This window comes from Macrobrachium nipponense, chromosome 12 (genome assembly GCF_015104395.2).
Source record: "Macrobrachium nipponense isolate FS-2020 chromosome 12, ASM1510439v2, whole genome shotgun sequence".
Lineage (NCBI taxonomy): Eukaryota > Metazoa > Arthropoda > Malacostraca > Decapoda > Palaemonidae > Macrobrachium > Macrobrachium nipponense.
Window position 1 is genome coordinate 74869496 of NC_087205.1, and position 21973 is coordinate 74891468.

Genomic DNA, 21973 nt, shown 5'->3' on the forward strand with positions numbered 1-21973 from the left:
AAAAAAAGACTGAGATTTGGATGATAGGACATCATCCAATCAGCGGCAAACAACTAGATGCAAGTTTGCCAATTTAAAAAAATAGGCTTTAATTTCAGGTATTCATTCCTTTTACTACTGAATGGTTTTCTTAGCAGCATTCTTGAGGCTGATGGTCGCATGTTTTAGATGTAATGTTATATGCTAGTGCCATCACCTTTGGTTTTCTTAACCTTTACCCCTCTTATTTTCTTATTTCTTTTCTTGTACAGGGCCTCCATTGGGTGGAAGTTTTTTTTTTTTTTTTTTTTTTTTTTTGTTTTTTTTTTTTTTTTTTTTTTTTTCTCAAGTAAATGGCTCTACAAGCATGTGCATATGACTGTTGTTTTATTGTAAGTCATGAAACTGCCAGCGATGGTTATCAAGTAAGGCTGAGGCAAAGTTTCCACAAAGTGGTTAAGTAGCTCCCTCACCATAGGCATATGTTCTGTTTTTAGGCTGATAATTTTCAGTTGACATTTTTTAGTCTGGTTTGATGGACTTGCTGTTTATCATAGTTTCCTGTCAATGTACGTATTCATCAAGTTACAGTCAGAATATTTTTCATTTTAATTTTTGTAGCATTGTAATTTCTGTGAACAGAACAGTTACTATAGTGCCCAGGTTAAATATTTTTTAGGTAAATTTGTGGAGACATAATTGTCTTGATGTATAATACTGTAATTCCCTTTTAGTTAAATTGCAGTATTTGTCCATAAACGGGGCTGGGATAAACAAGGAATTCATGGGAATGTTTATATATTCCCTTGTAATAATGTTCTTGAACTTTTATATTTTTGCAGTGGAATTATTAATGTAAACTATTCACTACTTGAATGCAGGGTATAAGTCGCAGGCTTAGTTGATACAGTACTTGGTAAAGATTTTTTGCAGCTTCACATAAACTCCAGCTGCATTACTTTCTACATCTGCAAGATACCTTGTGGTCCATTTTTCACTATTTTTTTTTTTTTTAAAGAACAAGCCCTTTGGTCTGTAGTAGATTCACATCACCTGTGCCCCTTTGGTCTATAGTAGATTCACATCACCCGTGCATCTGATGCAACGCTCCTGATTGGCTGTTGATAAGCCAATCACAGGGCTGGAAACACTCTCGAGAGTTCACGTAGGCAGGATGTATGTTCCACCTCTCCTGAGGGATACATCATTCAAAAGCATCCTTCAGGAGAGGTGGAACATACATCTTGCCTATGTGAACTCTCGAGAGACAGTTTCCAGCCCTGTGATTGGCTTATCAACAGCCAATCAGGAGTGTCGTAAGGTACTGACGTAGACATTAGATGCATGGGTGATGTGAATCTAGTATACCCACTATGAGTTTAGGATTGTAACTTGGTAATCATGTTAAACTGATGTATAATTAACTTGTAAAAGATAAGTCTATTGTTCATGCTAGCAGGTGAAAATAATATGAATAAGGCACTCATAAGTATGAGAAATCTGTAGTTTAACAGTTACCAGTATCTTGACAGATGCAGTTCCCATATATGCACAGTATATAGAGAATGAAGTGCAACATAGTGTGTACCAGTTTCAACCAATGGTAAAAGACAACTTGAACAAAATCCCTAAAGAAATTGATTTTATTGGTTTATATAGTTATGCTGTGGTAGTGTATTAAAACATCAGTACATTATATTGCTCTTTTCCACTTTAGGATACTGGAATGAAGTGTCCCAAGTCAAGTCGTGGTACAGTATCTGAACATAAAACAGGATTATTGATTTTCAACAGGCAGCGCTGAAGGCTTACAAAAATGACATAGAGCAAAATCCGGATATGACAGGATCAAAGATATCAGAAATTGCTTCATCAAAGAATGCAGAGATAGTTGTTGCAACAAAGAAACCCACAGAGGAAAAGAAGCCCAAGGAAGCTATACCTGTTAAAAAGTGGTATGAAGCAAAGTCACCTGAAGGGTCTTGCTATTACTGGAATATTGAAACAGGAGGTAGGTATGTTGTTCGTGTATGTGAGTTTTGGAGAATTATTCCATACTGAAGTTAGAATGGGCACAATTTTTTTAGTATCCAGTAAAGGGCTTTCCAGTTCTAATTTTTAATTATGAATGGTTTTCCACTTTTGCAAATCTATATTGTTTGATGAATTTTTATTATAAAAGAGATCAAAAGAAAAGTAGCTTTAAAGCATTTTTCACAGCAAAAGGAATGTCACTTACAGTAGATTAAAAAAATCTTTTGAAGTGTAGTATAGTACAACAAAGGAATTAGATTATTTCCCATTGGCATTTGATGACAGAAGGATTATTCTTAATGTCTTCTGACTGTTGTTGAGGTTATAAAATAAGTTGATGGCAATCATTTACTAATTAAGCTACTTAAGAAGATTATCTCATAAACTCATAAATAGGATTTGTAGTCGATATTTTAAAATGACAAAATTTTTAATCAGTTTGTATTTTTCATAACTAACAAACCTGAGTTCTTAACATTAAGATAAATCATCTAGCGCCAGCAGGAAACCGGTAAAGTTAACAAAATTGCGTATGCAAGGAACTTTTGGCATCTGTGCTTGGTCACGAGTTATGTGGGCCAACTCACATACCCCTCAGCAACCTGTGACTATGCCAGTTATTCCTCTAACCCAGGGTAATTGTCAGATGGGTGGTTTGAGGTGGGCCTTTGTATGTTAAGACCTTAGGTTTGTTAGTTGTGAAAAATACAAATTGATTAAAAAAATTTACATTAGTTCATATAAAAAACCCTCGTTCTTAACATTACCAGTGATGAACCTTGGTTTGGGGCTTGCTGTGGCATGGTTAAACACTCAGTTGAGCTAGCATAGCCGTGGAAAGTTATTATGAGGCAATGAGTTGTTGAATTTGTTGAGAAAATTACTGGAGAAATTACAGTATATGACACCAGTAATTCATGATTGATTTTGTAATTTTTGCATCAAATTACCTTTCGTGGGGTTAGACCTGACATTAGTTTCTCTTTTGTTCCACTACCAGATCATTAGACTAAACATTCATAATTCATCACTAGCCACTCTTATGTAATTGGCATTTTTTGCTTGATTAGACCTGAGGGATGTGTACAGTGGTCCCCCCCGTATTCGGTGGGGATGTGTACCAGACCCCCTCGTGAATAGTTAGAACCCGCGAACGTTTGGAACCCCCATAAAAATGCTAAATCAGCCTATTTTGTTAGTTAAAACTCAAGAAAAACCCACTAACAATTTTTATACTTGGGTTTTTCTAATAGTTTTATCACAAAAAAATGCATTATTATGAAATTGATAAAAAAACCCAGGAATTTGTGGATATTTCTCTTAGAAAAATACCGCGAATGTGTGAATTTTCTGCAAATAATGCGGGGAAATGTACCCCGAGAGAAATCTGCGAATCCAGAGAACGCGAATATTGTACTTCCATGTTCCCATTCACCTACTTTCCAGGTAGTAACTTGACTTTGGCAGGGCTACATGTTTTTGTAGGAAGAATTGAAGGCATCTGCTGCTGCTTCTGGGATTTTGTCAGTTCTGTGGTCTGCAGGGCAACCAGAAGAAGTCAGACCAGTCACCATCCAGACAGCCAGTTTATTTGGGAAAGTATTTGAACACTCGTAAAGAGTTTGCTCATTTCGAGGAGGGTAGTGCATCACCTTTCGGAGAGTATCAGCTAGTTTCTACATTGTCTGACAGCAAGGTACTGTCAATTGTTAGTAAGCATACTGGATAATATGCCAGGAGTTCCACCCCAGGTATCAGTAGAGTGATCCTAGTTTTAGTTCAGCATTTGAACTCAAAGCCTGAACTAACTCTAGAATCTGTAAGATAGCCATTAGGTTGGCCTTTTTGATAGAAGGCTGCCTCAATTCCCGCCGTCAGATCCCAGCTGTAGAGACTTTTTTTTTTTTTTTTTTTTTTTTTTTTTTTTTTTTTTTTTTTTTTTTTTTTTTTTTTTTTTTTTTTTTTTTTTTTTTTTTTTTCAGTGGAATAATTGCTGGATTTTCCTGATGGGAATTGTTCTAGTGCCTCTGGACCCTGATCCCCTACGGCTTTCAAATATCTTAAATGTTAAATGTAAGGGTAGGGAGCTCATATGTTATAGTCTCATGTGCAAGGGATTTGGTCCAAAGAGGAGGCAGCTTTCTGAAGCTTCCAAGCATTTGCATCACCATCCCCATTGTTTCTTAGGTAAGGAATCAAGAAGGGACATGATTGGAGTTGCTCTGTCTGTTGTCAGTGAAGGTCTTTGCTTGGGCAGAAAGGTGTCACCATTTTGCCTGGGTTTGTTTTAAGGGTCTGCAGTGTTGGGGTGGATGCTATAAGCAAGGCCCATAAATTTCTTTCATGGGAGGGGTCTCTTCACACACGTGTGTAAGGTTGTGTGACAATCATGGGGATCCCTTGGTTTAATCGGTTTGCCACAATTTTGAACAGCAGACTTCACTATACTTTTCTCTACAGTCAGATGCTTCAGCTTGAGTAGTAGATGCCATATTCCTACCTTAGGTAGTAGTTGCAGTGCTCCAGCTTTGCTGTGGTCTTAATGTGTACATTTTTTCTGGAGAGGTTTTAGTTTGTTTTAGCTCTCGATGTCCCTCATCACTTTATATTTGTGCTACAATAAAAATGGACATATCTTCTGAAGCAGCCTCTCTTTAATTAATTTCACTCGTCCAGAGAGAGGAAGGCCTTTGAGGTTTAGTAAAATCTTCAATTTTGAATTTAACCGTACTTGCCTCTGTCCGGTTCCACCTTCAGAGTTGATACTGTATACCCAAGATTCAGTTGTCCAATAGGGACTATTCTTTATTCAACTCATTCCCATCCCTGCCCTGCCACCTCATTTGTTCGTAACTCTTATCAGAATCCTTTCTTCTTTCTTTGTTCCTTCACACAAGCCATCAAAATTAGCTGGTCTAGGAATTATTTTTGTATTGGCTATGACAGGTTATTTCTTGAACTTATGCTTGCTGTATCCAGAGGACCATAAATTGCTCAGGATCATGGCTCATAAAGTTTAGCCTTGCCACATTCCCTGGCCTTCAAGTATATTTTGGAGTGGTCTGCTGATGTCAGAGCAGGTACTTGGCATCATCAGCACACATTTGCTAAGTTCTGCCTTTTTTTATGTTGCTCATGATACTCACTGTGTCTGTTGTTGCAGCATGACTTGTACTTCAACTATTATATGTCTTGTGTTTGGTGAGTGTACTCACTGGAGTTCATCCTCCATTGCAATTCCATTATTAATGGAGCACCCATTATTCAGAATATTTGACAACTCGGTTACCATTTTTCTGGGATGGGGGCTACTTGCAGTTTACATCTTTCCTACATTTGACTTAGTTTTCTACTTAAATTGTAATTCATTTATGATTGATGTGTTTGTAATGACAAATATTGTTTTACAATACAACAAGTGTTTTTCAGATGGAGAATAGCATGACATCATAGGCTAATGGAATTGGCTAGGCATCCACATTAGCATCTTTCTTTGCAGTGCACCAGCTAGTGTGCTTGCATGCATCCCATACTTTAAGTGACTGTATAAAAACATGGTATATTCTGTCAGCACTAGGTTGTCTGCTTGAAGTAACTCCCAGGGACACCCTTTCAGCATTCATTCATTGCTCGTTATCCTATTTGTATTAGTTTATAGCTTCCTACTATGATAAACTATTCATGATGGCCACCAAAATTTATGTTGGACTCCTTTGATAACCTGACACTGCACTCTAGATCAGTGTTAATGTAAAGTTGTATCACTGGATTAATGAGCCATGCCGGTGGTCTGTCATAATGCCCATTTAATTAATGTTTTCAATATTTTATCAAATGCCTTTTTGAGATTTCACAAATGCGGTTTAATCTTTCTTGCGTGATAATTTTCTTGTACAGTAGTACCTCAGGATACGAAATTAACCTGATTTTTTTGTATCTTGAACCACATTTTACATGTAAATTGGCTAATTTCATTCCAAGCCCTACAAAAATACCCCAGTAAATTTTATAATAAAGCTAAATTGACCAATAAACAATGAAATACAACATTTGGACCATTCAAATACCGCCTAACTTAAACTACATATACAGTACTACTATGTACTACATACCTGTAAATAAAGTGTATTAGTGTACATAGTACAAGAAATACTGTACGTACATACATATGTAGTAAATTGTAAACCCTTACCTTTTGAGTGAGGCGATCTCCGAAAGTGGTGACAGAGAGGAGGACAAATGGCAGAAAACATGATCACTTAACTTTACGAAACACATTAAAAAATGACAGGACAAACATTAAAACTAAACTTACGAAACTTGTTAATAAATGGCAGAAAAACGTTAAACACTTAAATTTACAAAAAACTTAAATAGTCCGTTTACGGAATTTATCAAACCACCCCCGAGAAGCCTTGAAGTCTGGGGTTGGCGTCGATGTCCCTTCTCCGCCTCGTCTTTGGCCTGGGCAATCAAATCGCCGAAAATAGCGCTGGCCCTCTGGCAGATTGCCGTTTCGGTTATTGTATCGCCAGCGATTTCTTTGTCCTCAATCCATACAAGAAGCAGCCTCTCCATCTCATCATGCACGTGGCTCCTCTTGTTGGACAAAATAGTCCCGCCCTTGGAAGGTGTAGCTGCTTTGATGGCTTCCCTCTGCTTAAGTATGGTGCCTATTGTCGACGGATTTCGGCCGTATTCCTTAGCGATCACACTCAACTGCATGCCAGCCTCATACTTCTTGATAATCTCCATAGAAAGCATCCTCTTCTTTCCGTGAACTTCAGCAACTTTCCTGGGATCCATGACTACGTAATCAAGTTATGTACTAATTAAGTTCTCACACAACACGATAAAGTACAAAGCGAAATCACTAACATGAATTTACGTTAACAAACGAAATCGAATATGAACGAACGAATTTCGCGTGCTTACGATAACGATGCTGCTACGGAGTGACTGATGAATACCTTTACGTAGATGCACAATGGGAGAGATGCTGACCAATAGTAGAGCAGGATCTTACGGCGGTGACTAGCATCAGGAACAACCAATGGGAGAGCGGGAGGATGATGGCGAGTCTACTTGGTTGGCGGCATGCTAGTTTTAAAATTGTTCTCGGTGGTTCGGGCAAATCTCGGAACTACAGTAACAACCTAACCTGAATTATTTTCGTATGCAGAGGCAAAATAATCTTCGTATTTGCTTTCGTAACTTGAATTTTTTGTAAGTTGGGACTTTCGTATGTTGAGGTTCCACTGTATTTGCATCATTAAAAAGGCAGCTGCTGCTATGTTCTCTGGCATGAAACCAAACTTGGTTATTAGTTTTAGCGAGCACTCCCTCGAGCATCATTTCCAGTATTTTCACTCTTTCTGCATTGTAATGCAGTACAGTGCATACATTTTAACTTTTGTCATTGATGTAAGCCCCTTTCCCCCATTCTTTTGATATTTTTGTCAAGTTTCATAAATTCTAACAAGCTCAGAAGTTTTGTTATTCTCGATGAATGTAGGGCATTTTCATTCTTATTCTTCACAGTATCCATCAAGTTTTACTTAAATTTTTCCACCACCATGCTTTTTTCCACCCATTGGTCCCTCAGTTAGTGCTCACTGTCAGTGACAATACTTTATTTAGTTTTTCTTTTTGCAAGTTCCATATGCCTTGACTGACAGACAACAAGTTTTACTTAAATTTTTCCACCACACTGACAGACAACAAGTTTTACTTAAATTTTTCCACCACCATGCTTTTTTCCACCCATTGGTCCCCCAGTTAGTGCCCACTGTCAGTGACAATACCTTATTTAGTTTTTCTTTTTGCAAGTTCCATATGCCTTGACTGACAGACAACCAAATTTTCCCAATTTTCTCTGATCTTGGGACCAGCTGTTGACTGGTCATTGACCCATTATCAACACGCTGGAAGCTTTAAAAAAATATTAAAATAAATAAAAAATAAAATGTAGAATATCCAGTTTTGTCTGATGAAAGAGAACATGCATGTCTGCCCGTAAGACTACCAAAGTGGCGGCTAGTGTTATTAGGTAAGTGAGAGGTATTCCTACACTCATTCCCTCTTAACCACCTGTAGTTATCTTATAACAAGTTCAGTGACTGTTCTAGCTTGCAGTGAAGGGTATCTCTTCTTATAAAAGGCGATAGTTTGTATTTCCTTAGTAACAAAGAAAGATGTGGAATTTGCGGGAAAGAGCGGATTCTACCTATATTACGGATCCTTCCTCTGATTGTCAGGCTAATCTGATAATGATGAGATATCTTTAGTAGTACATCATTATCTCAGTAGGTTGTTGGTGACATGGTCAACCCACGAATGATCCCAGATTTGTGGATGAATATAGGCCTTGACTGCATTTCAGCTTTTGGTCAAGTGAAACTTAGTTTTTAAACACATTATGCATTTATATATGATATATTCTCTTGTACGTTTTATATTTTTCCCTATGCTTCCTCTATATGCTAAAAGTATTACCAGATATTTTTTTCCCTTATACTACTCTTAATTCAGTTTTATGCTTCCATGCTTTATTCTTTCAAATGACAAGTTGAATGATCTAAATAATAATAAATAGAACTGCAAATTCTTTTAGGATTGCTTCATGAATTGTCTGTATAGTGCAGCTTTGTATGGGCTCTGCATAGTGCACATTTTGCAACACACTGTAAGCAGAACTACTTTGAATACCCCTTGGCCCAGCTGCAGTGTGGTGTGATTTAAACTTTTTGCACTTTTACTTTCATCTCCCATTCTACCTAGTTTTCGTAATACTTACCTGATTTCAATTATCTGTTTAGAAAAATCCCTCAGACCAGTAATATAAAGATCTAGAACTATTGAGTTACCTGTTTTTAACTAATGTGGAATAATTTTATATGGTTGGATGCACATAAAAGTTAATGGACGTAATATAAAGGGACTTGACCCCTCTCTCTCTCTCTCTGAAAATTTATGTAGCGAGTAGAGTTTAAATAAGGCAGTAAAATATATTTGAGCAGAAGAGTAGTGATGTATTTTTAATGTATTTTGGCAATTTGACTTCAGTTTTGTGTTACACCCATTAACTTTCATTTTGCAGCATCAAAATGGGAAGAACCAGAAGAGGGATTTTTATCCTTAGCAGAACAGGAGAAACTGAAGAAGAAAGACAAGAAGAGTAAGTCAACTGAAAGCCAGAGCAAAGAAAAGAAGGAAAATAACAGCACATCTTTGTCAGCTCCTCCAGTTGTATATGGTCCAGCCCAGAAGGCTGAGGCATATTCAACATGGGAAAAAGTTATAAAGTAAGTATTGCCATGCTTAAGTATGGCTTTCAGAAACAATATTTAAACACTGTTATATAGTATGTTTCATTTGTCACACGGCAATTACTGAATTAATGCATTTGGTTATTACTGCAAGGTAATAAATTGTACTTCGGCTAACTACCAGAATTGTTACTAATAGTTTTTCCAAACCATTCTGGTTTGTCAAACCTTGCAGTCAGAAGCTTCCAATTTTATTTTATTTCTTGTAAGGTGCTATTTTCTCATCTGTACTGTGAGCAGCTGGTATTTTGGGGCAGTTTTTAGAATGGTACCTTGTACAGTGGCTTTGTGTATATGTATGATTTTCAATGCTAGATGCATTGACCTTTTAACCTTGTTTGAAGGGAATTATCTACCAAAGTTATATAACACCATATTTTCATGTAACCAGGTTAGTATTTCTTGGTAGGTAAACTGCAGATCCTCAGAGCTGTAGAGGTTTCTGTGACTGACATACCAGACCAGAAAAGTTGTTTAAAGAAGTGGAAATGCCAGCCACTGGTAGTCCAAAACACAATGATGATGATGCGAGTCATGTGTGGTAGTGGTGGTTAATAGTGATCTTTGTATCGGCAACAGCGTTATAAATGGGGATGCCTTGGGTGGAGATCCCAGCCACTGCCATGCCAGAAGTAAAGATGCAGATGTAGAAAAGTTATGGAAAATGAAAAACAGCCAAGATTCAAGTGCAGAAGATGTCATTGCCTCACCTGAGGCAGCTATGATTCCAGACATGTTATAAAAGATAGTTAGTCACAACAGATGTGCCATCACTGCCATATCAGATAATCAACCAATGATATCGTATAAGATTTTTGGAGTCCTTACCACTCATACCACAGGCAGTTACCATGCATAAAGTGCAGTGCTTGTCACTATCCTCATTAAAGTATTTATGATGTATCTGATACATGTGAAGATGTATTTGATACATGTGAAGATGTATTTGGTCACACTCGAGGCACCGATACTAGATGTGGAGATGCTATTCACACTGTTCCAGTTGCCTCAAGTGGAAGTGTTATGTAAGAGAGTCGGCTGTTTAGTTGGTGTATATAGATGCTAGTCTACACTGCTTTAGGGTCCTCTGCTTATCATCCAAGCTGAGCAGACACAATACTCAATGTCTTAACCCTATCCATCATCCTGTTGCCAATTTTTTTTTTTTCTTTTTTTTTAATTTCCCCTCCGTTTTATGCAAGCCTTTGTCATGTTCTGCATATTCACAATGTCTTTCCTACATTCTTGTTTGTTGGTTAATTTATTCAAACAAAGTTCTTTTATTGTTATGGTTGCACTCCCCCTGCATGTATACTGACTTTAGGGAAGAACTTATTATTCTTAATCTGGAATTCTTTCACAGGATGGTAGGGCCTTCAGAGAATTAAGTATGGACAATGGTACTCTCCAGGTTTAGGGAATTTGCTTTTCCATCACAGTGGGCATCATGAATGCAGTATTGGGAAGTTGTGTTTCCTGTCTCCTCTATAGTATCCTTAAGTAGAGTTGGAGACTTGCCTCTAAGTCTGGGGATTAGCCCAGGATATGTCTGGTTCCTATACTGCCTTTCCCTCTTCGGAAGATGTCTTGTTCCAATACTGCCTTCTAAGGACATTTTTGTGTGAGCTGCTTTCTGATTTTTCCATCATCACTGTTCTTTTCTTTCTCTTGCCCGATTTGACTAGTGTTCTATCGCTATCCAGACATTGTAGGAATGGTATGGATGAGCTTCACTTTGGAGAGGACTTGTGACTTTTCATGATTGTTTTTGCTCATTATAATTTGTTTCTTCTCTCTCAGTTGTTCCTTTGCAGTTGTCACACAAACCCCAGCTTTATATTTCTTGCCTGCTCATGACCTGGTGTCCCTGTCTTCTCCCCACTCAAGGTGACAATTACTCTAATGCTTCATGAGTACCGTTTGCACCACTTTCGGAGTGGTGCCGGCTGAGTCAAGGTGGATTTACACATCTTAAGGGGACCAAGGTCCTCTTTTATTGCTTGTTTATCCAGCCTTTTCAAGGTATTAGGGATGTGCCCAAGTATCGGTGGTATCGGCTAGTTTTTGTGGTATTAGTGAATTTAGACAATACTTTTTTCATTAGTATAGGAATTTAAAATTCATTTGGGCTTCCTAAAATGTATATTATTAACAAAGCCCAGTAAACTATCTTAATATTGTAGAGTGTATTTAACAATTAACTATTGTAATTATAATTTTAATTAACTATGGTTTTGTCTATCTATATCAGCAATGAGTTAGAGTCATTGCCATTCTGTTGGAGTTGGGTGCTATTTCAACATGTGCAGTATAGGTATGTTATAAGGGAATTGTGCAATTTATGCCTTGATATTGTTTATACGTATAACCCTATTATATGACCTTTCAACTTTTGAACCTTGAATATACAATAACCAGAGAACAAGAATGATTTTAATAATAATTATTCTCCTAAATAACAGTAATATGGAGGTAACAGCAATCGGTATCGGTACATCCCTAAAGGTATGCAAGTCGATTGCCTTTTGTCCTTCTACAGCCAGCTCACAGTATTTTACTTATTCTCATGAATTAAGTTGAGGGGATTTTTTTTAAAGTTTACTCAGAGTAAACTTGTATGCTTTCCATTCCTACTTCGACTATTGAGCTATGTTGTGCACTACACGGAAAGTCTGGTATGGTTTTATTTAAGATGAACTTTGATGTTGTTCCTCCCTTAAAATATCTGTAAAAGATATCCAAAGATATCTTTTTCTTTGGATACTGGACATTGGCTTGGAGTTTATCCTGAAAGGAAAGTGCGTCTTCTTCGTTTCTTTAGATGAAAGGAAGTATGTTTGCATAGCCTAGTTCATCAGCTCTGTGGAAAATTTTGCCGTTTTCTTGCCTTATGCCTGATATGTCTGTACTAGTGGCATATTAAGATCTCTTGAGAATGGTTAACAAGAGATCAAGGTGTATGACATCCTATGTCAACAAGGTTAGTTTGCTCATCCCATTCCTCCTACTCTTGATGGCACATTTGGCAAAGCTCTTAGTTTTCGTATACCTTGCCCTTTACACTACTTAGTCACTAATCCCTGCACCCATATATTCTAAATGGCGTGATCGATATGGTCTTGGCCTGCCACATTGGTGGCCGTGAGTTCGATTCTAGGGCATTCCTCTGAGGGGTTAGAGATTTGTATTTTGTTGATAGAAATTCACTCTCGACATGGTTCAGAAGTCACGTACAGCTGTTGGTCCCATTGCTGAATAACCACTGGTTCCATGCAATGTAAAAACACCATACAAACAAAAACAAAACATTGAAAGTGCAGGGAGCTATCCCGAAAAGAGACCAAAGCATTAATATGCTATAAAATTGATTGGTTTGCAAGCCCAGAATGGAGCTCAAACGAAGTTTTAGCATCCTGCCTCAGCACGAGCAAGGCCTCTATGTCCGTAGAGGTCATGGAAAACTGGCGATGGCAATGGAAAACAATGATGTGAAGTAGACAGCCGAGTAGGATCCTTATACTTCCCTAAGGCCACTGGAGAAACTTCCCTTGGAAGCTGGATGCCACACCTTCCACCAGCAGGATTAAGCTCTCGAATGACAGAAGATCTCATGAAAGAGGGCTCAGGCACATGGTCGAGTGATTTATCTCTAGATATCTTTGTGCCCTTTGCTGTCGGGGTGGTTGTGACCAATATAGAGGTTTAGTCTCCCCAAGGCTTGAATAATCCACTTCTTTTTGGTTACAGAGGTGATGGTTTCAGACTTGAGTTGTTCTTACAGCTATGATTTCTTCTTGCTTGGAAGTTTTCTGGAGCAACCTATTTCAGTCTGTGTAACCAATGACCTGCATCTTCTAGAGTCCCGATTACCAGTCAACTTAATCTTAGGGATTGGAGGGTAGCGTTCTTTAGCGGTCGTTACATGGATGTGGTTCTGGCTAGCCTGGTCATTGATTTTTAGTGTAGAGCTTTCCAGGGACCATTGGTTAGATTATACTCTACTTATCTAGGTACTGCCCTCTCTTGGGCTTCCAGAGAAAAAGGCTCCCAACAGCAATAGAACTTTTCTACTTACTCATCCATTTGACACTTGATTTCCAAGGCCTTTCTTAAACCTTTAAATGAGGGACTCATCCATTTGACACTTGATTTCCAAGGCCTTTCTTAAACCTTTAAATGAGTCTGTAACCCTCTTAGCCTTACTTATTTTTTGGGTTACCAATTTTAACTGTTTCAATGGGCTTAAAACCTCTCCAGTCATCCCAGTTAAAACGTGGGATTTCTATTGGGCCCAGATTTTTAAGAGTAGGGGCTCCCTAGTAGTTTCTTCAGTGGTTTGTATCTTTTTGGCCTTCTCACTGTTTAAGAGTTTATTGTTTTTACTCCCTCCTCCATTAGAGGTATCAATTCATGAAGAACAATATCTCCCTTTTTTGCCATCATATCTCAATGCTATGTTGGGGAACCCTACCTTGAGTGACATTCTATGTCTTGCTCTGCTCTACTGCCTTGTTAGCTCTCTCTTCTTAGCAGCAAACTATTACTGTATTCCTTCTATTTTGCCAGGTGACTGTATTTCTTCTATCTCCTGGCAGAGCGGTAATACAAGTATCATTGATGTTGCAAGAATCCAGTGCTCATTTGAAAGGAGAAAAAAAAAAAATAATCAAAACAGATTGTTACAGCTGGTTCTGTTGCCACTTCCCAGATTGAGGTCAACAAAGTTTGCGGTCCAGATTGAGGTCAACACAGTTTGCGGTATGCAGGCGTCCCTCTCATGGTATCTATGGAGATTGGACGTTGAGTGTTTGAAGAGTGAGAGAATAATTTAAAGAGAAGCCAATGCAGGTGATTTCTCAACCCAAATTCTGAAGAAATATGACAAATTTTAAAAATCTATTTGTATTTTTCATAGCTAACAAACCTTCTTTCTTAACAATAGAGCGGTTAGTGTTGCAGACAAGGTTTTTATGCTAGGATTCGGCTGTCTAGCATAGGAGTACAATCCTACACTTGAATTTCAACACATTTTAATGGCATATGATTGCAATCTTCCCGTCTGCTTGCAGGGCCAGTCATCTTTCTTTCTTTCCATTATTTTGGTGGGAATAGGGCGTGGGTTGTACAGTTTGGTATGGCTCACACCCATCTTTACCTCCTTCCTCACAAAAATATAATTTTTTTACCCTCTCTCAGGATAGAAATCTTCTTTCCTGAGGGAGAGTGTATGTTATGTTTCTTTACAGGCTCTTCAGTTGTCAGCCCTGCTTTTTGCCTAGAAGCCTGGCAGCAGTGGCATTTGCTCAGAAATTAGGACCCCCTCTGACAGATGCCACTTCACATTTTTTTTTGTTTGTGCTGTGAGAGAGAGAGAGAGACTTTGGAAGCAGTCAGTACTGTTGGGGTGTGTTCCTTGCTGTCTTCAGAGCCCCTTGCTTTCCGACAATATGGCGTCATCATGTGAGGATACCAGTCTTACATACTGCTTTGAATCTCCCTATGATGTTTGACTTGGTACCCTTTTGTCATAGGATATAATAGTAGTATTTTTGTCATAGGATATAATTGTAGTACTAGTTTAACGTGTTTCTGCACTACATACAATGTTCTCTCTCTCTCTGTAACAATGATCTGCTGGTTGTAGTACTAGTTCTAACGTTTTCTGCACTACACACAATGATCTCTCTCTCTGTAACATTGATCTGTTGGGTGACGTTATGGCTTCTGCTGACTACATAGGTTGACGCTGCTGCATTCGACTAATTGGCGATCTCTCTTCCTATTCCTTCGGTGATGGATTTTCTTGGGAATTCTGCGCTGTGTCTTGGGGAGGCCCTCTGGTAGCTGTAGGAGGTGGCAGAAGGCCTTTTTGTTGTCATCAAGACCTTTGACTAGGGCTACCAGTTAGAATGCCATAACATCATGTCGGCTTTGGTGACGTCTCTCCTCCGCCTGTTGCCATGATGCAACTTCCATTTTTGTCCATGGCGGTCAGTTGTCAACCCATCAGAAGTGTTCTTCCAAGAGTTTGTTGATTGGATGGACAATGTTTGGTAAAAGGTGTCCCAGAGTTTCCAGCAGGAAACACTGGGACACCTCCTCTCCTGTTGGAGAATTTGAGACTTGTGGTGTTTTCTGAGAGAGACTTGGGAAGCAGTCAGTACCGTCGGTGGTGTGTTCCTTGCTGTCTTCAGAGCCCCTCGCTTGCTGACAATAAGGCACCATCATGCGGGGCTGCCAACCTTAGAGTGCTTTGAATATTCTCTCCTTCTGATGTTCAACTTGGTACCCTTCCATCTCTCTCTCTGTAACAGTAATCTGCTGGGTGATGCCACGGCTTCTGTGGACTGCATAGTTTGATGCTGCTGCGATCGACAAAGGGGTGATCTCTCTTCCTATTCCTTCGGCAATGGGATTTTCTTGGAAATTCTTTGCTATCCATCAAGTGTATGTGTCCTGGGAAAGCCCTCTGGTTGCTGTAGGTGGTGGCAGAAGGCCGTTTTTGCTATCACTGGGCTACCAGTCCGTATGCCGTGACTTCATTCTCAATACATCTCTTGCCTTTGATGTCCGCTTTATTACTCTCTCTCTCATCATTGTCCATGGCAACATCGCGGTTGGTTGTCAACCCATCAAAGTGTTCTTCCAAGAGTTGGTTGACTGGATGGACTCGGTTTGGTAGGAGGTATCCCAGTTACATGTGGGAGCCAACATAGGGCAAGACATCTGTTGCCTTTTCCTCCACCTCACCCCCTCCCTTCACGGAGAATTCGCGACTTGTGGTGTCTTCTGAGAGAGACTTGGGAAGCAGTCAGTATTGTCGGTGGTGTGTTCCTTGCTGTCTTCAGAGCCCCTCACTTGCTGACAATACATCATCATGCAGGGATACCAACCTTACAGATTGCCTTGAATATCGTCGCTCTATGATGTTCGACGTGGGACCCTTTTGTCATATGATATAATTGTAGTACTGTTTTGTTTTAATGTTTTTTACTGCACTACACACAATTTTCTCTCTCTCTGGAACAGTAATCTGCTGGGTGACATCACGACTAAGGGGCGTTCTCTCTTCCCATTCCTTTGGTGATGGAGTGATCTCTTTTCCTATTCCTTTGGCAATGGATTTCATTGGAAATTCTTTGCTATCCGTTACATGTAGATGTCCTGGGTAGGCCCTCTGGTGCTGTAGGAGGTGGCAGAAGGGATTTTTCGCTGACTGAGACCCTCGACTTGTACAAGGGCTATTGCAGTGACATCATTCTCAATACATCTCTGCTTGTGACGTATGCCTGGTGATGTCTCTCCCATCATCCCATCAAAGTGTTCTTCCAAGAGTTGGTTGACTGGATGGACTCAGGGACACCACCTAAGTTTCAAGCAAGAGATGTTGTAGGGCAAAACCTCCTTTGCCTCATCCCCCTCTCCCTCTGTAGCAGAATTCTAGAGTTGTGATGTCCTCTGAGAGTGAGACAGGTGTTTCTCCATCTTACCAGTACGGACGTGACTCTCCCTTTCAAGTACGTGAGCGTGTCCAGTCCATCGGCATCTTCTGAGTGAGAAAGGGGTTTCTACATCTTCCAAACATGGACTCTTAGAGAATGTGATTGTGTTCCAGTCCACGCTGATCTTTTCTTGCATCAGAGTTCTCAGGCTGGTTCTTTGTCTCCACGGCCTGTCCGAGATAGTCGCACAATGAGATGTCTCCGTTTTAAGGGGAATAGGTGAACACAGCCGCGGATCCTCGCTCGCCCATGTATGTGATGGAAATCCTACCCTTGCCATTCGTCTTCCAGAGTCTGGGTTTGAGACTGCTAGGCAAAGTAATCTTCTTCAGGTTTTTCTCTGTTGGATTGTTCAGCATAACATATCACAGATATATTCGTGATTCGTCACGCCCATGTACGTGATGAAGGTCCTACTCTCGCTGTTCATCTTCTAGACTCGGGCTGGGATACCTCTAGGCAAGAGTGAACTACATATCAAGACTGTACGTGATCAAGGTTGTACTTCATGCTTCTTGCTACCTCCCTTGGGTGTTAATGATGATTACTAATGCTTCTGTGGAGTATTTTGCAACAGGGATAAATTCTGCAAGAAAGAAAGCACTAGGGCCTGTTGCATGACATTGCATGACATAAGAAAGGTGAACAACAATAAACACAATAGTAAATCCTTCAACTGGTATTGGCATTTGTAAAAGTGAGAAAGTTGAAATTTGTACAGAATTGAGCTAGTGAATGTTTACTATTGAATCCCAGGATTTCTATTAGTGTATTGTGAGGAGAGAATTATATTTCTTCCAATTTACAAAAATATTCTTTGGAATTTTTCAGAGATCCTGAACCAGAGGTAGATTATCAGCTACCTCAGATAGATAATGATGAATATTATAGTCCTGAAATTTCCTTCAAAAAGCCTGAGGTTTCTTTCAAGGAAAAAACAGTTACATTATCTGCAAATGACAAAGGTGGTGGGCAGCCAGTGGCTTTCAAGAAAAGAAAAGCAGCTCAAGACAGTAAGAAAAGCATGAGGCAAAGAACTAACGATTTATGAATTTTAGTATATTTATAATAAATTGTAATAAACAAAAATACTTTTCTTGACCTAATGAACAATATCAATTGGAAAAATTTTAATATTATAATGTTTGAACACTTGAATCTTTTAAATAGTTGACTTTCAACTTACCAGATGCTTTAAGTCTTGTTACCGACTGGCAACAAGGATTACTTAGCCAATTCTTGAATATGTGATACCCAACAGTGTACCATATTCCATTTAACTTTTAACCCAAAATGTATTTTACATGTTTAATTTCAGAGATTAATCCACAAAATGTAGCCTAGCAAAACTATCTTTTCACTGAAGTCTGGTAATTTGAGATGTTTTAACAAGACAAAATCTAAATCAACAGCATAAAAAATTTAAATTAATAGTTCTATATACAAAAAAAATCTTCTAATAAAAGGTGAAAATTGACAAAGCTGAAGTGTTTAATGTTTGATAAATGTCACAACAATCAATTTGTGTCCATGATTCAACTTTGATGTGAAAAATCAATGTGTGTCCAATCATGATTCAACTTAGATGTGAAAAATTGCTTAGAATTTTTATGAAAAAAAAAAATAACAGATTTGTGGTCAATCCCAGTCACTGGCATATTTCACATCTGTACCTGACTATTTGAAAAGGTCCCTCTCAAAGTAAAACACACTCCACAATCGGCCTTAAACGCAACTAATGAAAATCATACTTGTGAAAAAGTAAATTATCAGTAAAATAAATACAGAAGGAAAATATTAGAAACAGGGTGGTGATGATGGTGTACTACAGAAATATACACTTAATCGTTTGAATGAGCTATCCCTGTTCAGCGTTTATATTTTAAAATAAATTGCTGAATAATTTTCAAAGTACCTCTATGCAATATGAAGAAAGCATGATGAATCAAGTTTTACCCTGAAAAAGGATGATGCTGCAAATTTATAAAGTTTATGGCAGGTTTTACCTAATACTATTCATTTATAAAATACCCATTGAACTACCAGCTGCTATTAAGTTGATCAAAGTCAGCCTAAAATCACCATCACTCTCGAGAACTGACTGCTTTTAGCTTGAGCTACAACACAGAAATACATGACAAAGTGAACTGACATTGTTACAGGAATAATGTATACCACAGGCAACTTGAAACAATCTTGGAATCAATCCTGAGATAACTGGAGGTGATGTACGTTCTTGAAAGAATATCAGATTAACTTGTGAGACCTGAAAAACAAAAGATACAATAATACCATTGAAATGTTGCAAAGTTATATATAGTGCATGAATTTGGCTAAGTTGTACAGTTAAACTACCTTCTAAGTACTACTTGAGCTAAGTTGTACAGTTAAATTACCATCTAAGGACTATTCTCCTATTTGTTATTCATACAATTAAAATGCAAATGCAGCACTATATATGCTATTGAATTTAATAACATTATATTATTAAGCAACCAACATACTAACAAATATATAACATACTTAATAAAGTAGTATACAAAAACTGTAAATTCTCTTACCAAGGTAATCATCCATAAGCGTTCCAATGGCAAACTGAAAAAGATAAATTCACCCGGTAAAAAAAAAGGCAAGAAAGATATAAATATGACACACTGAATTAAGAATATTCAACTTACTAAATTGGAATATGCTGCCATATAAACTTGATAAATATTCCTATTACAGAAACCTCATAAGTCTATTAAAGGGTCCTTTCTCCAAACTAACCAATTACTGTATATGTCAAAATATACAGTTCAATGACTTCTGAAACAATATCCTGGAAATCATGACTGAACTTTCTATTAACTGTATTCAAGAGTTCACAAGATAACATGTTACAGTATGCTGAATCCTAATAATTACAAAAACCAACCTACATTTTGGACACTTGAGTAATCATCGCACAATGCTTTTCTTTGAGGGAAAAAGTCATTAAACAAATGTTCAACTGCAGCTTGTCTTGCTAGCAACCTTTCACATGGGCTGGAACTCGATAATACTTTAGTTCCAATTTTCTCCTTTCAATAATATGGAAGCCCAGTTCCACTTTTCTCCTTTCAATAATATGGAAGCCCAGTTCCACTTTTCTCCTTTCAATAATATGGAGGCCCAGTACCATTTTTATATTCAAGAATTAGCCAAATTGAAAACACCAAGTGCCTGCAAACACCTCTGAAGTCATATGTTGAAAAAACCTTACTCCATATATGTACAATTGCTATTTTCCCCATAAAGGTCAATAATGATACAACTTGACTACACAAGCTGAGTTTCCCAGAAAGTACACCACATTCACTATTACATATGGCATTCTACATCCTACACCAAGGTCAGATGAATGTCACCAATTCAACAAGATGATAGTTTAATGTGCCATTCAGTGAGGAACACCACTGTCAGATTCATTATTCCATAATTCATGCCATTTACGACAGATGATGGGTTTAGGAATGGATGAAATGGAATATGAAATTTAGGCTTGAAGCCAAGCACTGAATCCATAGGGATTATTCAGCACTATGATAGGTTTAGAGATGGTAACAAATCACTGATAGGAATAGGTATACTTAATCTAGTCATATTGATAATAGCTTTGGTTGCTTTATTGGCTTCATTTTCTTTGATGCTTCCATGTACAGGGACCCAGGCATATCTAAACATTTATATCAGATTCATGTAATTTGTGGAGTAAAGACTTCATCTGATCAACAGAAGGTGTTTTTGAACAAAATTCTGAAGAGCCTCTAAAGCAATGCTGGTCATTGACAATAAAAAATTTCTCTGGTAATGTTTTAATAGTCATACCTGCTGACCATATTGCTGACAATTCTGATATGAAACAAGACATTATTGGGTATGAAAACTGGCTTACTTCACGAAAGACATTGAAGTAAATCCCACACCAGAGTGGTTCCATCTGTTTAAATTGTATGATCCAGGCCTACACGTCATGTATGCTTGATGGTACATTGTTTATGGTCTGGAATATCAAATTTAGGCCAAAGGGTAGGCGCTGGGACCTATGAGAACATTCAGCACTAAAATGGAAACGGTGAAAAAGTTTTAAAGATATAACAGAAGAAAAACCTTGCAGTTGTACTTTAAAACAATTGTTAGTAGAGGGTGGAAAGAAAGAAAATATGAATAGTGATAGGAACGAAAGGTGTTACAGAGTAACATACCCCTATTGGGGTATGTTATGATGTTCAGGTGTACATCCATTACATTTGGATAGCAGGTGTGTACAGACATACTTCATAGTACACCTAGATACGCACTAAGCTGGTCAAGCTTTGATGGTCAGTCATTAGTCTATCAAAATAAGATAAAGCACTATAAGCAAAGCTTAGCACTGGACTTTCACCTCACTCAGCATGTTAGCAAAATGAATTCCACTCATGAGGAAGCATGCCATCCAGTTTCACTTTTGTTCATGTTTAATGGTCAATTCCTTGCCTCTTCATTTCAGCTCCAGCTGCTTTGCTCTAGCCATGTACTCTTTCTACCTGCTACCCAACTTATCATTCATCTTGAGCAATCATTCATACCCAAGAAGGGTATCACTTTGTGAAACTAGTTTCCAAACTTATTTCCATAAATTATGAGAAAGTCAGAAGAAAGAATTTAATAAATGAATAAATATTTACATATCTCAAAATATTTTTCAGTCAATAAGAAATTCAGTGGAAAGTTGTTAGTCTCTTAGTACATATTTAGGGCACTTAAGGTAAACAAAATAGCATTCTCCCTCAACTACTGACAAATTCATAAAACATAGTCTAAGGGGTCATTAGCACTACCAGTGCACCTAACACCTAGAAGCAGAATAAGGGCTTTATATCCAAGTAAAAGACAAATTCACTGAACTTCCTATTTCAGTACGGGCAGTAATGCAACAATCCATGATTTTCAAATTACAGTTCTTGCAAATGTGAAGGCAGACTTGATGATAATTCAAATAGAAGGGTGCAGTAACTGTACATACACAGAGATAAATAACCGAATGAAAAAGAATGGTAATACAGTGGACCCCCCCTTATTCGCGTTCTCCGGATTAGCGGACTCACACATTCGCGGATTTCTCTC

General features: G+C 38.2%; 2 protein-coding genes across 2 annotated transcripts in view; one reads left to right on the top strand and one right to left on the bottom strand.

Moving 5' to 3' along the window:
• Positions 1–17926, top strand: part of LOC135224604 (WW domain-binding protein 4-like) — a 35382-nt gene extending 17456 nt beyond the window's left edge. The window contains exons 3-5 of the mRNA XM_064263765.1: positions 1774–1990; positions 9113–9317; positions 17675–17926. Coding sequence (XP_064119835.1) covers positions 1774–1990; positions 9113–9317; positions 17675–17894 — 642 coding nt within the window. The 3' untranslated portion in view covers positions 17895–17926. The remainder of the gene's footprint in view (positions 1–1773; positions 1991–9112; positions 9318–17674) is intronic.
• The window catches only part of LOC135224605 (DNA-directed RNA polymerase II subunit RPB7), a 27525-nt gene continuing 23439 nt past the window's right edge, over positions 17888–21973 (bottom strand). Inside the window, exons 6-7 of the mRNA XM_064263766.1 lie at positions 19405–19438; positions 17888–19109 (exon numbers count right to left, since the gene is read on the bottom strand). Coding sequence (XP_064119836.1) covers positions 19096–19109; positions 19405–19438 — 48 coding nt within the window. The 3' untranslated portion in view covers positions 17888–19095. The remainder of the gene's footprint in view (positions 19110–19404; positions 19439–21973) is intronic.